The sequence below is a fragment of the Phoenix dactylifera genome, chromosome 18 (assembly GCF_051530095.1).
Source record: "Phoenix dactylifera cultivar Ajwa chromosome 18, Ajwa_hap1_PhDact_Kaust_v1.1, whole genome shotgun sequence".
In the NCBI taxonomy this organism is placed as follows: Eukaryota; Viridiplantae; Streptophyta; class Magnoliopsida; order Arecales; family Arecaceae; genus Phoenix; species Phoenix dactylifera.
This window is the reverse complement of record NC_143207.1, coordinates 20,008,574-20,025,718: the sequence shown is the minus strand read 5'-3', so window position 1 is coordinate 20,025,718 and position 17,145 is coordinate 20,008,574. Positions and strand designations below refer to the sequence as shown.

Genomic DNA, 17,145 nt, shown 5'->3' with positions numbered 1-17,145 from the left:
CTAGGTCTAGTCCACTTGACAAGCCCAAATGTAAGACTTGGAGTAGGAGATGAAAAAGAAAAAAAAATGGAGTCTTGTTCGACTTCGAATAAGAGGCAGATTCTTTCTTCATCTTGATTTCCTACAGGAGCTAGGAAACCTAACCTCCATTGACTATTTAAAGACCCCATACCCCTTTTCGCATCATCGCCAACAAATTTTGTCGATTACCATCGCTAGACCACCGTTGGTTCCTTTCTATTCTCCTCTTAGCATCTAACAGCCTTAGCTCACAATGCTCGCCAGATTTTAGTTGAGCGCTTGCTGGAGTCTAAGATTTTGAAAGTGATTTTCGAAATTAGTTGGATTTATAATTTGGTTTCACTCCCAAGTTAAATAATATAACAATTTTCTTAGATTTATCAATAAATTATGAGATTATTATATTAATAAAATTGAATCGTACTATTTACGATGCATAAATTTGATGAACGGTATTTTATTACTGAATATGCTTTATTTTGAAATATTGTGATGATGCATGGCTGTAAATATTGATCTGGTTCGATTGATTTCAATATCATATGATTTCTTGTATTCTTGTTTAGCTGAGACATGAACTGCATCATTGTTTTGAACTCTTAATGTTAAGAACTCTGCCAATAAGGACTAGTATATTAGCATTTGATTTGTCCTAAAAGGTTTGTATTGTAAGAAGATGCGCGATATACCGCAAACAGATATATGGTCCCGAAGAACTTTGCTGTAAGATGATGCGTAGATGCCACAAGATGATGGACGACACACCGTAAAAAGATACGCAGTATTACGACCCTACCATAGAAAAATGTTGTCAGAGCTTAAGGTTATCAAGATAAACTTGATGATTTGAAAGAATTTGTATTTATGAACATAATTTGATTTTGAGAAAGATTGAATTTAGCATGCATAATGTTTTGATAATGTTGCATACGGACATTGAGTTTTGAATTAATGAATTCCATATGTTTATTTCCTATAAGTAAGTATTAAATCTATTGCTTGATTAATCTGATTAGAGTGTTCATTGCTTACTGGGCTGTATAGCTCATTATTCCATATCTTACTATTTTTGCAGAACTAAGATCGCATGCGGTTATAATCGAAAAGGTGACTAGAGACGAAATTTGATATCTTTAATTTAGATCAAGATTTGACTAGAGTTTGATGTAAAATCTTTTACCTATTGCTGATTCTGTAAGATATTAAAAATTTGATTCTAGTTATTTAAATTAAAATTTGAATATTGATTATTTAAATTTATTGTTTATGCTATGATGGTATCATGATGAGATGTCTTGCATGCTTGTCGAGCAAGTTCTCTATGAGTATATGACGATTAATGCAACTCCTAGCCCGCGATCTCGAATCGAGGGCATGATATAATTATTAACAAATCTTATTTTAAATTTATTGATAATTAATAATATTATTAATCAATATATCAGTATATTTATAATATATTAATATAATTAATATAAAAATAATATAATATAAGTGAGGGTATTTTTTGTATATTTTTAACTTATCTCCACTCAATAATTCAGAAAAAATAAATTGCGTTTATAGGGTTCATCATTTATTTTACCATTCTATTTATCCATTTTTAGTATTAAATATGATAATTTAATATAGAATTTATATTTTAATACCAGATTACTTTCAACCAAATAGGGGCTACGTTCCTCATATTAATTTTTTTGTTAAAACAAAACCAGACAGCAAAAGAAATGGTCGAAGCTACGGAGGGAACGGCGTCGATAACGTCTCAGTCGAGGAGCTACTGGAGGTCGTTGGCTTGACACGAATTCGTTCCCTCCCAACCAATTACCGACCCGGTGGCTGATTGCGTTCCACGCCCGCGTCCAGGCCTAGCCCTCCGCTCCTCCTGTTATACGAAAACGCACCAAGATCTCACGGGAAACAAATTGCCAAAACGCCGATAGAAAAAGAAAGAAAGAAAGAAAGAAAGAAGGAAGGAAGGAAAGAAATGGCGTGCAGAGCAATTCTTCCTCGCCTGCCTCTCCGTCCTCTGATCTTGGCTTCTTCGGCGTCCAGCTCTCCGTTCACAATCTCATCACGCCCCCCTTCCCATTCCCTTCGTGGTAACGGATTGCAATCCTCTGATGCTCTCCTTTTCTCTTTTTATAAGATTGAGATGAATGCCTAGCATTACTTCCTTCATCTTCCTCAGACGCTCTGGAAAGTATGGCGAGCATGCATATGGTGTCAGGTCATAAATCCAAGGATCGAGTTCTGGTTCAGGCCGTGAACACAGGTCGGCCTTTTCAACCGTTTCCACCTAGCATCCATCACGAATGAGGGCTCCCGAAGTGCCGCCTAGCATTCTCGCTGCTTGTCGAGGATGTAGCGAGTTAGGAGGCTGTAGATTCGATAGTTAGCGAAGCCTTACCGTCTTTGTTAGCCCGCAACTGTTCTTTCCCTAAGGCACGGAACCCCTCTTCTCTAGAGCCCTTTTCTCTGCAATTTGGGATTTTAGTTTTGATAGCTCCTGCTTTCCTCATTCCTAGTCGCCCTAAAGTGAACAAGTAAAGAAATTGACTTTGATCTTAAAGCCTAGTTTCGTGAATCGTCAAATGAGGATTTTGGCAGTATATGACCAGAAAAACTGATCGATGTGCCTTTTTCTGATCTGTGGCAACCAACCTATTACAGTTTAAAAACATTCCTTAGAAGAATATAACCACTATTAAGATGAAGAACTTAGTGGTATCATAATATGCAATTTCCATGCATGTCTTTCCCCTCTCTTCTTAATAGGTTAGCTTTCGAAATATGAGGAGTATTAGAGTAGGATCAAAAATGAAGTGGCCAGAAAAGATGCAGACCATTTCTTTCTTTTCCCAGATATAATAATACAACACATGCCCCCACTATCCTCGGATGGAGTTTAACCATCCACCGGAAAAAAGTCGTCTATACATGATGTCGGTTAAAGAATTCTAATTATAAGTCTAGGTAGAAGGTGTAATTTCCGTTCACATGTATGGCAAATTGTTGAACATGTTAGTAATATTGCATTTCCCTTCTCTCCCTTGATTGATTTGTTTGCTATGTGGCACAAGGAAGTTAAGCTGATGCAACATATACATTTTGCATAGGGCTGAAAAAGGATTGGATGTAAATCGGATATCGTTCTTTCCATATCCATATTTATTTAGTTCACATGAATAAGGATACAGATATTAAATGGATACTAAAATTTGTATCCTTATTTATTTTGAACAGATATGGATATTAATCGCACATTAATGCAAATATTAATGATATCCATATTTGTTATAAACACATACAGATTTAAATTGAACATTACTCTAGTTGTAAATCGGATTTGTGAGCAAAATTTGACGAGGACAATTTTTCATGAGGAAATGATAAAGGATGATACTAAATTATATAATTTAGGAACATAGATGGTTACAAGAACTAAGAGAATGACAAGTATCTTACATGGAGAATTTATATAATTAATATCTCTCTTTTTGTTCATCAAGAATGTATGATTATCTGTGTCAATGTTGAGCAAACCCTATGCACAAATTTAATTGTTTTTTTTCTTTACTAATGTTAAGTATTTGGATATATGAATTTGAGAAAAAAAGAGCCATGGTATCCAGATATCCAAATCCAAATATGAAAAAGACCTTACTATATGGATATCCAAATCGAAGTCCAAAAAAAAAAATACAATTCATGTATGCGATTCTGAATCCAGAAGAAAACTTAAAAATCATATCCTTATCCGTATCTAGAAAAATTCCTCTTTCTGTATCTAGATCTGTGTCTGAATCTGATCGGTTGGTGATTTCTCTGATCGAATCCGATCTGATCCAGATCAGAATCCAGCTACATCCTGATTCTATCTGACCCATTTTAAGCCGTAAATTTGCATATTAACAAAATATTTTAATTGCATAAAAGAAAATCTTACTCCTATAAAGGTTCCTTCTTTTTATCTTTATTAAATAAAGATACTGGAACTCCATCACCTACAAGATTGAAAATATACTAGAATTTAAACACTAGAGCCCCATTAGGTTGTTCTTATTTTTCAGTTTTCTTCTTGCTCACCTGTTAAGTTTGAACTCTGTTTGGTTACCTTAGGATTGAATAAGCTAAAAAATTAGAAAATTGGTGCAATAAATTTCCCCTTACTCTAGGAATATATTATTCTATCCTTCCCCTTAGAATAGCTAAACTCAAGTAAACCTGAATTTCATGGAATAGGGAGCGGTTTACCAGAATAAACTATTGCAGTATAAACCAGGATAAGATGCTCCTGTTTTGGCTGGAAGAACTCGTTTTTCAAACTCTGGAGGAACTTGATTTCACAATTTTGCAAAATTTCTTAAGCATTTGTCATGACTGCAAGATTTTGTTGGTTTAAACAGATACTTTATCACCAACATAGCCGGGTTCTTTATCATGCTGCTAAAGCCCAAAAGTTAACTATATCAGTTAATATGAGATGATTAATTGATGGATCTGTTATAGATGTTTTTGTATCATTATTCTTAGTCAACATGGATTAGGATAAAACAGTAGGAAAAATTGAAACTTGATTTTGAACACTTCACACTTACGTGTCAAAGGTAAAGTTGCTTGTCATATCATGTTTATCAAGCATTGTCTGATGCAGAAATTTTGATTGAAGGGTCAAATCTATGTGATTTTTGTGATATTCACATGTAATAATATCCTCTCACATTTATTTGTCAAAAAAAAATGTCAAACATTAATCAATCTCTGTAACAACTTGTTTCACATCCTTATATTGAAAAAATAAAATTCTATAACTCCTTTTTTTTACAAGTTATATTCCTCTGTCGTTATGGTATTTACTCTGATCAATAAATTCCATTTAGCTTTCAGATGTCATGTTCGTTCAGAAGCCAAGTTGGAAACAGTGACACAATCAGAGGAAGACACTTGTACATCTAAGCCATGGAAGATTAAAATGCTATATGATGGGGATTGCCCACTTTGTATGCGTGAGGTCTGCCTTATGCAAATTCTTCTACAGAAGAATATTATCTTTTTAACATTATACATATAGATATTTAAACATTAATTGACCATTTCTTCTTCTGCTGCTAATAAATGCCACCACAGTTATATTTATGGTCAATAACAACTTGGATGACTTCAGGAAAACTTGTGCTAGCCTGCTATTGCAGACAATACAAATTAGCATTTTCTCTGTGCACATAGACGCACATATTGGTGAACTTGCCAATATGTCAGTCTTGTTAAAATTGTATGCTTGACAGAAATTTTTCTTTCTACTAATCTGACCTTACAATTGCATATCAAACCACTGCTATTTCAGTGATTGAGCCACCACCTTATGACTTATGAATAACAGTCTTATGCCCTATATTGCACTGGTAGGCGTTCTCCATGAATTTCTTTGTTTACATTCTTCTAAACAGAGATCTTTCATAGAAGAAAAGCCAATTTACATAAAAGAGAATTCCGAAAAAAATGTTAGGTTCTGTGCTAACATCTTGTGCTTTAATATGTATTTGTTACAATCATCTTTAAATAGGCAAGGTTGAGTCTGTCACAGGCTTATTAGTTTGTTTTTTCCATTTTTTTTTGTTTGTTGCAGGTAAACATGCTTAAGGAGAGGAATAAACTCTATGGAGCTATAAAATTTGTTGACATAAGTTCAGAGGATTACTCCCCTGAGGAGAACCAGGGCCTTGACTATAAAACTGTATGTCATACTGATATCCTGTTTTATGCTGCACTGATTATCCATATGCTTACAGATAATTGGACAAAAATATCAAAGACAACTAAATAGAAAGGGAAAAGAGACCATGTGGGACTTCTACTGAAAATGCATGTTGATCTTAATTAATAATTATAATGCATTATATACTTGATTCATTTGAAATGCTTGAGTCTAGTTCCTTTTTTGACCACTAGTTGAAGTCCTTATCTCTTCATATTATTGTTGTCCCACACATTGAATATTACCATTATGTTAATTTTAGTAATGTGTCTTAATCTTATTTTATATTTATTCACTATGGCTAAACATAATGCTTAACTTAAAATGTTCTCTATCATTATCATTCAGTGCGCATATTTAATTATGTTGTATTTGCAGATGTATTTTCAAGCTAACTCATATTTTAATAATTTCAAGTATATCAATAGGAACAATCCATTAGAGCAATGGTATTTTGATATTTAACAAATATAGTGAAAGCAACACTGTCTTTTAGATCATACATATACATAGCTGACTGTTAGATATGGCGACACACCAAGGGTTTGCATGCAAGCATTTTTTTTCTTTCTTAAGGAAAAAAGATGGAGCATTTTTGCATGCTGGCATTATCTCTTTACTTGCATCTTATGGTGACTTTGACTCACTTAGAGTTGTAGGTGGGCTGATCCATATTGTATAGTTGAATATGTAAAAGTAGGAATTGGTTGTATCATTAGATTAGAGGGAATATTATTTATATTCTTATTTATACTGTTAAGACGTTATCTGAACTCACAAATTATATGTTAGGATTGTGAAGAAATACCTTTATATGGAAATCACCATTACTAAGGTGATGATAAATTGGTATTAGTTAGTAACTACCTCATAGTTGCTCTTTTGCTATCTGCATAATTCATTTGGGTGCAATTTCTCATGTTGGTGTATATTCTGTTGTGTATTTTCAAAGCAACTGCATCGTGGCATCTTATTATAATAACTCATGGGCTTATGCTGGGCGCATGTCTCATGTTGGTGTATATTCCATTGCTTGTTTTCAAAGCAACTGGATGGTGGCGACTTATTAAAATAACACATGGGCTTACACTGGGTGACATTGTAATTTTGTTACTCTGACAGCAGGCTTGATGAGCCATGAGCTAGATTTGAATACTTTAATAATTCAATTAGTAGGCAGTGGAGGATGATTTTGTATATTCTTTGCTGATCTCTTGCTATCAAATATGATAATTAGGCCTTTCTCGAGGGTAACTTCCACTATATAGAGTTCCTCATATCACTTCCCTCATATTGGCTATGAGTACATTTGGTTCGGTCTGAATGACTGATTTCAACTAAATATATCAATTTGTATATATGCTATTCCTTGTCTAGGTTTAAAGTGATAGAGTATCATTAATTTTACAGTTAGACATATAAACATCAGACAAAAAGGAAAATTTGATAGATTGTTTGATTGGAAAGCTTTGTCTGGTGGTTTGTTTATTGCTACATATGCTGTACAATTAGGAATCTCTTCTTATCTTTCCTTGAAAATCTAAAGAGAGAGATCTTTTATCCTGAAAATGTTGAAGGTCTTATGGCCAAGAAGAAGTGCTGCTATTTCAATTTATATTATAGATAGATTTTTACAGTAGTCGATTCATTTCTTAAACTCTATATTATCAGTGGTTATGGGTTGTCCCAGTCACTGATCTATTGGCATTTGATTTTGTAACATTCACATATGTATAGTGGTATTTTTGTATTAGGTCTATGTTGTCCAAAATCCATAACACCAATTAATGATTTTAATCCTTTTTGGCAGCTGATACATGATTCCACAAAAAAAAGATTTTGATCATGACAACCATCTAGTAGGTTACAATCTTTAAAAACTGCAATATATTACTGAGTTCTTTTTACACTCCTGAATTCCTTTTTCTTATGGTGGTTTGGGGAAACAGTATTGATTTGCTGCAGAGGAGTCAATGCGCATAGTTATATCTAAGAAGATACATAAAAATTCAATATAAAATATTTATTTTGTATTTTTATTTCATTGTTTATTCTGTGACAAAGTTTATCTTGTTTTTTTAGGCAATGGGAAGAATCCATGCAATTCTTTCGGATGGAGCTGTTGTAAGGGATGTTGAAGTATGGAAAATCCATTCTGCACTAACGCCTTAATTTATCACTGAGGATTTCATATTTGTAACTGGAACACTGTCCTGTTTCTTATGTGCAAGTTAAGCTCCTTTAAGAATGTGAACATTATGAAGTTAGTCTGATTTCCTTTAAATGAAGAAATGAAGGTGACCTTTTTGGACTATGTATATGAAATTTAATCAAACTGCTATGTATATGAAATTTAATCAAACTGCTACCTGCTTTAGTTTCTTTACGTGAGAGACTTCTATATTCACAAAATATTTCGACACCCAAAGATAGTATTTATCTTTTACTACTTTTGACTAAATATTTAATCGTAGCCATTAAACTGATAGCTCCACCAATTAGGTTCTCTTTAAGACATTTTTCTCAGAAAAGGGTTATCTTGAACACAAAAACAATTATTGTTTTGGAAAATGCACATGTATGCTATATAGAGCTTATAACAAGTGATGCAAATACATCTTTTTTTGAATCTAACGTCAAAAAGAGCATGATGTATAGCAGATAATGCACCTTTTATGAAAATATTTATCGCAAATGGTTTTGCTCTTACAGATGATCTTCATAACAAGCTAAACCTCATAACATAGAAGATAATTGATGATTTGTCTAAAAGAAATAAGTTTATTTTCTACGGCTACAAGATAAAAGTATAAAAATGAAAAGAGGAATGAGATTAAAAGGGATTAGAAATTGAAGAAACCAAATTATGACAGGTGATAGTCAATTGAACTTCTGTACCACTTTGGTTAGATAACAATGCTCATAACATTAAAATTTTAAGGGGAAAAAAATCATCCTAGATACCACCACAAGAACAGCCAATTCTAGATCCGTTCTTCATCATACCATCATGTCAACCCTTTTCCTTAAGTTGCTGCTTCTTGGAACAAATTCATGTATGGTGGTTGTGTTGGCAAGAATCTTATAGTTTATCATACGAAGTTATCAAATATGATCTCTTACATTGCCATCCAGAATAGTGATAACCTAGAAAATGAGATTGACAATCTCATATTCAACTACTAGACTGTTCAACAGTCTTTCGCACTTTTTCTCTGTAATGTCATACGGGAGCTAATCCAAAAGATCTATTGGTTACAACCAGATTATGATTCAATTATAGTGGAAAAAGGAAATGTGACATTATATGAATAAGCATGAATGCATTGAATAAGGACAAATGTTAAATGTCTCTTTCTCTCTTCTGGTGGTCATGTGCTTAAACATAAGAAAATTATGAATTATGAATCTCAAGGGACACGGTTCTTTCTGATTATACTTGCAGGCATTTAGAAGATTGTATGAGGAAGTTGATCTTGGATGGGTTTATGCCATCACACAATATGAGCCAGTAAGTCTTCTATATTTAGAAACAACAATCAACTTGACAGTAATATTCTAAGTTTGCATATATGTACTTCATTTCATGAACATTGATTGCAAGTTTTCCATAAGAAGAAGGATGGATACATAATTAAATATCAAAGATTGCAAGGAAGGTCAATGACTTTTGATTTGGCATGATCTGTGTCATCCCTTATTTCTTTTGAAGAGTTTGTTCTTTGGTCTTGCATTGGAAAAGCTGGAAGAATTATACATCAAACTTCCATCTTATATACCGAACGCTTGAAAGTTATTGAACATTCTCTCTACCTTCAGAAGGGCAGTTTAAATATCTACAGAGCCTGCAATAACTGCATGTTAAGGCCATACAAAGTGGATTTTAAAAGTTTAAGACTTTAAGCTTTCCAATCAACTCTGAGATTTCATATTTATAGCCTGCAAGGTGATCGTAGATTCAATGCTGGAGGGGTCAAAATGCAACACCAAAAAATCTCTGTCAGAAGAGGTGTACATGATGAAGATTCTAATATAGATGATCTTCTCCTGGAAATTCAGGTTGCAACATATTCAAATATGTAAAGAATGGATCCTTCTTAGGCTAGCTCTGAGCCCAAGGACACAAAGAAAAATTATCAGAGGGCTCTTTGAGGTTAACAAGAAATAGAGCATTCACTTTAGAGAAAAGCAGTCAAGTATAAATACCAGAAAGATTCTTTGACTTCGGGAATTTTCCTTGTTTATGATCAGATCCAGCTGGTTTATTAACTATTATGTTGTTGTCCAGTTAAGAGGATCACTATGCAGCAGTCCATTAGCATTCTTGAAATTACATCAGGGAGACTTATCAACTGTGAAATTGGGATAGAACGGGATGGAAAAACACAGGCAGTTGCCTGTTGAATCCATAATCTAGAAAAACTTGTACTACCAGCACCTGTAGGAAGGAAAAAATTTGCTAGCAGAACGAAATTTTTTTTGTCATTTTTGGCTGACATGTAGTATGAAATGTTGTGATGAAAGCTTATTAATGCTTATCATGAGATGTTGACCTTAAACCAGCTTGAACATGATGAAGACTTCTTCAAGCCACTACAATACTCCATAGTCCCATACTTGTATCATAAGCAGACTTCTCTAATCCATATCAATTTCCTTGGCCTCTCCAGCATAATCACAATTAAAAGACAAACGATGGCATAAACTTTTATGCATTCTTTCTTTCCATTATTTATTTTTATAAACTCATCTTTACCAAATCATGTCATTGGTATAATTTATAGTTAAGCTTACATGTGAACTACACATTACTAATTCTCTGTGATATGACATTGCTTATCCATCATACAATTCATGGGACTGTATGGAGATGTTGGGGGGGTGGTGGGGTGGTGGGAGAGAGAGGTTATATACATCTATTGAACATCTCCTCAAGGTCTAACTGAACAACATATTATAGCCTTTTGTTAATCATATATTAATATTCAATTTTTTTTCCAAAGCATGTTTGCTCTTTCCTTTTTCAAGATTTTGGTTTTTTGAGTGGAGTGGCTTTGCATGTTTTACAGGTGGCTAGAATAGCAAATGCTATCTACAGTGTTTGGGCCAAGTACCGTTTGCAAATTACAGGTGCGGCCACCTGTCTAGTTCATGAATCCATTATTTTGCTAGTCCTATTTCTAATTTCTACTTTTGGTTATTGATTGCTTATGTCAAGTCCTAGAACATGTAACATTGGTAGCATAAACAATTTACTATATCGATAGGATTTAAGGAAATAAATTCATGTGCCACATTTCCATTGCATATTAAAGCCACAGTGTATTAGCCTATGGAGCAAAGAGTTGATCCTCAAATAGCAATGATGTAATTTAAGTAGTCAGATTTGTCCTTTTGTAAATCCAGTTATCCCCTCATTGGGTTCCTATTGAATTGGGGTTAACACAAACCTGAGTACCTGACTTTGTCGTTTTGTATAAACAGCCTGACCTGGATTGTGAACCCAGCATGTTAGTCTAACCTTGCCTCGAAACCCTAGATTTAAAAGAAAAAAATTACATTGACATAGGATGTAGCTGTTGATAATAATGATGAGCAGAAATGGCTTCATAAAGTGAACCTTCAATTATTTGGGTAAAGCATATAGGTCACACTTAAAAATTTTTAGATTTTCTTTAAAGGTTTTCAGGGATTTGATTAAGTAAATTTTTCATGGATGTGCTATTTTTGTCATAGGTCGACCTCCATTGGAAGACATCCTGGAATCAAGACAGAAAAAAAGAGTAAGTGCACCCACCTTCATGAATATAACAAAGTAAAAAGATGCCAACAATGACATCTTTGATGAATATGCTTAATATATTAGAAATTATAGTTCATGTTTTCTTCAACGACTTACTTCCAAAATTGAATTATTTCCTGTTGACATAATAGCTTCTATCGACCTTTTTTAATAACTTTCAGTGTCAATACACACCAAAGCTTTGTTGTCTTTTTCATGCATAGATTGCTCCTGGCAGATAAAAGAAATGGATTGACATATGCAGCACTTTGTGATTCCAAGACTAAAATGAAAGAAAGTAATAGATATTTTACGCTATACATTTGATATAACTTGTTAGAAAATTCCTAGTTCAGCAATCATGGCATCCTGACATGAAAATATCACTAGCATAGCACCACTTTCCTACAACTAATAGTTTTATTGTTTTGACTATTCTTGTGCTGATCTATGTTTCAGTAACATCTGAATGGAAAAATACCATGACATCTCAAGATATTGAGCACTCCATGAATGTTAATTATTTTAGCAATTCTTAACTTTTATAAGTACAGCTCAAACATGTCATGATTTATCCAATTTTCTAAGCTTATATGACAAAATTTTTTGACACTACTGTTATATTCCAGAGTTCCAAGTTTTCAAACTATGGTTTAATCTATGAGGACAATGAAAAACCAAACAAATAGCTCAAATGTTTCTAACAGAAGTTGTATTACAAATTTATTGCTCAGATTGGTAGAATGTAAAAGATGTCTTTGTTGAAGCCCCAAACTATTTATCCAGATCTATTTCTTTCCTAGTAGAAGAGATGGTCACACAGTGTTGTGAGTTGTGACAAGAATCTAGATCTAGAGTTAATAAACCAAATAGAGAAAGCAAAGATGAGAAGATGATTGAGAAGCTTCTCTTATAGTGGAAGAGTACAAAGATGAGAAGAAACCTCCCATATAAAACCTTCAGTCTCGCCACCTCTCAAAAGCTCAAAGAAAGAGATGATCCCCAAAACCCTAAAATTGGGTGAAAACATACATGTACAGACACCTCCGCCCACATAGTAAGCTGAAAACCCCATTGGCCAAAGGCCCAAGGAAAGGACTTGTGCCTGTACATCCTCTACATACAAGACATAACATAATAAATAAGCTAATTGAGCAAAGGTGAAACTCCCATTGGCTAAAGGCCCAAGGAAAGGACTTGTGCCTGTGCATCCTCTAAATGCAAGACATAACATAATAAATAAGCTAATCTAGCAAAGGTTTAGGGACCAAATAGCTTCCTGGAGTCCTAAAAATGTGTAGATGTCAGTTGATGATCTAATTCCATCATCACTTTAAAATTTGGTAATGTCCTGAAGAGATGGGCCACGTATTCTTGGCTTGAGTGCCTTCCAGTACTTCTGAGTTTAACTGCTATTATTCAAATGCGATCCTCTATATTTCGCTGAACACTCCTAGTTGAATAGTTTCTCAGGTTGTTGCATCAGCATGACAACCTCCATCATGAGTAGGGCTTCATTGAGCTTATGCTTATAATCGCAAGGCCACCTGCTCATGTTCCCTTCTCACCTGATCCAACTCTACAAATTTACAGCCCATAACTGCAGTCTGACAATTACCCAGGACACTCCTTGTTTGAGATGCAACTATATCAAGCAGCTCAATGCTACTACAGTGCAGCTCAATGGTAATGAGATAACAGTGCGGCGGAGACTCAGAATAAGCAACCTCCAAGTAGAGACAAAACCACTACCCCATCCTACAGCCTTTTGTGGAAGGGGCTCATATACCTCCTTTTGCTGGGATCACTAAAAAACCTCATACATTTGTGAGAGTCCATTAACATTAATGCCCCAAATCCTTCAAATTTTGCAAACCTGTCTGCTCTGGATGTCTATGTAACCAATTTTCCAGTAGAAACGATTGACACACAACTGAAAAGCTTTGTTCCAAAAACATCAGAACTCCAGTGAGTTCTGAAAATGATTTTGGTATCTGTTATCTTCTTATGTCAGTGTTTGAACTGTTCCTTTTCAAACAATTATTTGATTTTTGAAGTTATTTTAATGTTTTAACTTCTTATTAACTCCACGAGTTTTAGCAGCATTGATAATCTTATTCATCGGGCTTCTATGAACTTGAATGTAGTCAATGTACTAATTAGTTTTCCATGCTGATGTTGCCTTTTTTTTTTTTCTTACATCCAGGCTGAAGCATGCAGCGATGATAAAATCTGTAAGATGTGAGTTTCATCTTCATTGATTAGTCCATCTGGACATATTTCAGAGGTCCTACCATGCAACTAATATTGCTCTCTGCGGAACATATGTTAGAAGGGGACCAGTAGGATTCTGCAACGAAAACTGTCATGTATTTCTTAACTATTACTACTGATGTATATGCATATTATCGAGAACAGCTGAAAGAAAGCCCCACGAACAACAGTTCTTCTGGAGGAGCGAAAAAAGAGAGGATAAAACTGATTACTGTCTTCATTGCTCTTTTTGACATACTCCATATATGTCCCTCTTAAAACATGTGCATGGCAATAAACAGCATAATGAGAAAAGAGAAAAGGAAGAAACAAACTTTCTTACCAGCTTCTAATATCATGGGAATAAAGGCAAGTTCTGGAGCGCAGCTTCCTCATGACTGTTGTTCTTTAAATCCTGTTATCAAGATGGAAGGGGATTTATATCTTCAAATCCAGTTGGTACACAAAAAATAATCTCCAATTTCAGTAATTATTGGAGGTTTGCAGTGCATGTCTCCATTGTCTTCAAAAATTTCTAGATGCCTAGATTTATAAATCATTCTCCCATGCCTTGCATCACCAATATAAGCTTAGGCTTAAATATAGGATTCTACAAAAGATAGCAATGTTTTGATTTTTCAATTGACCCTTCAAGAATCCTATTCTTATGTGGACATGCCCAAAGTGCACCTAGTGGAATTGAGGGAAAGTGTTAAACTGGGGGAGCCCTACCACAGCCTTCAATCCCTTGTGCTAGTAATGCACCTTGAACCTGGATATTGCTGGCTTGGCAACTCAGAATTCAACCATCTCCATCAGTTGAACCAATTGCTGTAAGTTAACACCAAGCCCATGTGGCATAGGGAGCTTACATGTTTAGGAAACAGGCTAGGTTTAATCGCTAGAGAAACGGACATGCACATCTGGCTTGGTCTTTTTCTTTGGACGGCAGGGCTGGGGCTTTTGAGGAACTGCAGGGCGCTGAGAAAGCATAGGTTAAACTCTTCAAATTGCGTTTTCTTCACAGGGAGGGGGGAAGTGAAACAGCGCCATTTAAGCTTTTTGATACTTGAAGTGATTTGTATATCTATTCCCTTTATAAAATGGGGCCTGGCTTCAAGTTTTGATTTTGGCCACATGAAGCCGGTCTCGAAACCCTTAGCACAGTTTTTGCTCGAGTGTCGGGAAAAGAAAAATACCATCAAAATATGACACAATAGAAGGTTTATGATTCCTCTAGTTTAGGTTGACAAACCAAATTTCACATCTGTTGAGCCTAACAGCATGATGGTGCGAATTTAATGTCTGGAATCTGCTCAAAGTTCAGTAACATAGGGATGAACCAAATTCCGGGATCATATTTTCGCACCATGAAAGTCTACTTTTCATATATTATTCATTGAATTGCAGAAGTTGGCACTTTGTATTACCATTGATTTCAGAAATAGCACAGATAATATCATCATTCACAAAGCAGATTCAAGTATTCAACAGCTTTTATAAGCATGGAGTGGTGACGATGCAAGATCAGTCCGAAAAAAACCTGCACGAAATTCTGAAGCATAAAGATAATCCAGGTTCCTAAATCATATTGTTCAGCCCAATGATTGCCAATTGAATGGGAAAAAACAATCAACACTTTGAATACCATTATTATCAGAAATGACTTAGAAATCTCATCATACTGTATGCAGCATCATACCATAATAGGGCACCATGTCCTTGGTTTTCAGTATGCTGAACTTTGCACATTGTTAACTCCATCATGAGAAGGACCTGGTATTGATTGCATAAGGATAAATTACATTCTTTCAGTAAACTTCAAATTTTGGCCATATCATCTCAAGAAACAAGGAGGTGCCAAGTGGGTTGTTAAATAGGAAACCCGACAAGTCACAACAAAATATAACCTCAGATAGTTGTTAAATAGGCAGACATGCCACTGCCTAAGATTTGCATAGCGCATGTATAGAAATAATATGATGGTTAATGTGAAATATCTTGGAAGGTTTATATTTGCTCGTGTAAATTTAAGCAAGCTATTTATACAAATGACAGGACATTAGATTATTCAATGGCTATGATAACCACAAACCAAAATATAATTGGATATGATTAGCAGAGCTAGTGACGAGCCTGATACTTCAGAATTTTTTTTTAAATAGACGGCTTTGATTCAATGCGATCTTGTACGTCCCTCGGACCTAGGTCAAACTAGGCAATTTGATGATACTAAGACCTAAGTTACCATCCCCATGCAAGTTGCTGGTTATTAACGTCGTAAAGCTCGGTTTATCACATCAAATCACCGCTATTCCGGACAGCTAAAGCCTAATGGCGGCTGCCATCAATAATTATTCTAGATAAATTGGAACTCGGATGGCTCGTCTCTTTATGTTCTTATTCCGGATAATATCAACGATAAAAGAGAAAGAGCCAACCTCCCAAAAGAAAACAAAAAAAATGGGAATGGCCTAATAAGGAGGTGGGGTTTGGAGGGATAGCAATTTCCTGAGAAAGGACTAGAGAGGGAGAATGACGTGTGCGCAGTTGGTATAGCATTGATGAAGGCCTGCTGTGAGCGAGCTGTCTCCCAAAGGCCAAGTCCCTATCACTCTCTCTATCTATCATCTCTCTTCTTTTAAATTTGAATCACCTTGTAACAGAAGTTGCACTTACAGCTGGAAATGCATCATTTTGAGTTGCGAATTCTATATTTAGTTCTCCCCAGTTATAATTGAAGTTGCAGGCCTGCATCACCTCAAAAAGGTTGTATGGGTGCCCAGAATCTAGAGGTAGCAAGATCTCTTGCGAGTCTTGGTAGGCGGGCAGTATCAACTTTTCCCAGCAACTTCCTGTCGCTTGGATCCATTTTGACACAAGGTCATCTTGGTGGCAAGTCCTATTACTTTGAAAGCCCCACCTACAACTTCTCTTGATGCAAATCCTGTCCCGGGTACTGCAAAATAATCGCCAGCATGTCAACCTACATCATCTTAAACTTGCAAAATGATACTTAGCAGGCAATCAAACAAGCAGCATTCCATAGAGTTTGCACCTCGAATATTATTAGAGGCAGGATTGATTAAACATAGGTGCACAGACGTTTAACACAATGTTCTCGTGTCCATATTAGCTTCAAATTTTATGTCGTCCTCCAAAGAGTTAAAGAACATTTTTTTTTCCTATTATACAACAAAATTTTTCAACCAAACAAATGAGCCGATGATCATGATATCAGATACAATTTTAGTGACATAATTGGATATCGCCAATCAAGCAGTGGTCCATCAAGTATAAAAACCAAACTTCTCAATCGCTAGCACAGTAT

At 35.0% G+C, this 17,145-nt stretch overlaps 1 protein-coding gene across 4 annotated transcripts; it reads left to right on the top strand.

The window, feature by feature from the left end:
* Positions 1-1,837: 1,837 nt before the first annotated feature.
* LOC103724113 (Putative thiol-disulfide oxidoreductase DCC) lies at positions 1,838-14,055 on the top strand. Of its 4 annotated transcripts, none has more exons than XM_008815273.6 (8): positions 1,838-2,123; positions 4,912-5,035; positions 5,651-5,758; positions 7,862-7,918; positions 9,225-9,290; positions 10,849-10,909; positions 11,516-11,562; positions 13,768-14,055. In XM_008815273.6, exons 2-8 carry the CDS (start codon positions 4,997-4,999, stop codon positions 13,804-13,806), a joined length of 417 nt encoding a protein of 138 aa, XP_008813495.1. In that variant the 5' UTR covers positions 1,838-2,123; positions 4,912-4,996; the 3' UTR covers positions 13,807-14,055. The 4 variants fall into 4 exon arrangements, with proteins under 4 accessions (XP_008813495.1, XP_038987284.1, XP_008813493.1 ...); XM_008815271.5 differs by having other exon boundaries at positions 1,850-2,123; positions 4,905-5,035; XM_088714418.2 differs by lacking the exon at positions 1,838-2,123 and adding an exon at positions 2,330-2,466.
* Positions 14,056-17,145: the final 3,090 nt, after the last annotated feature.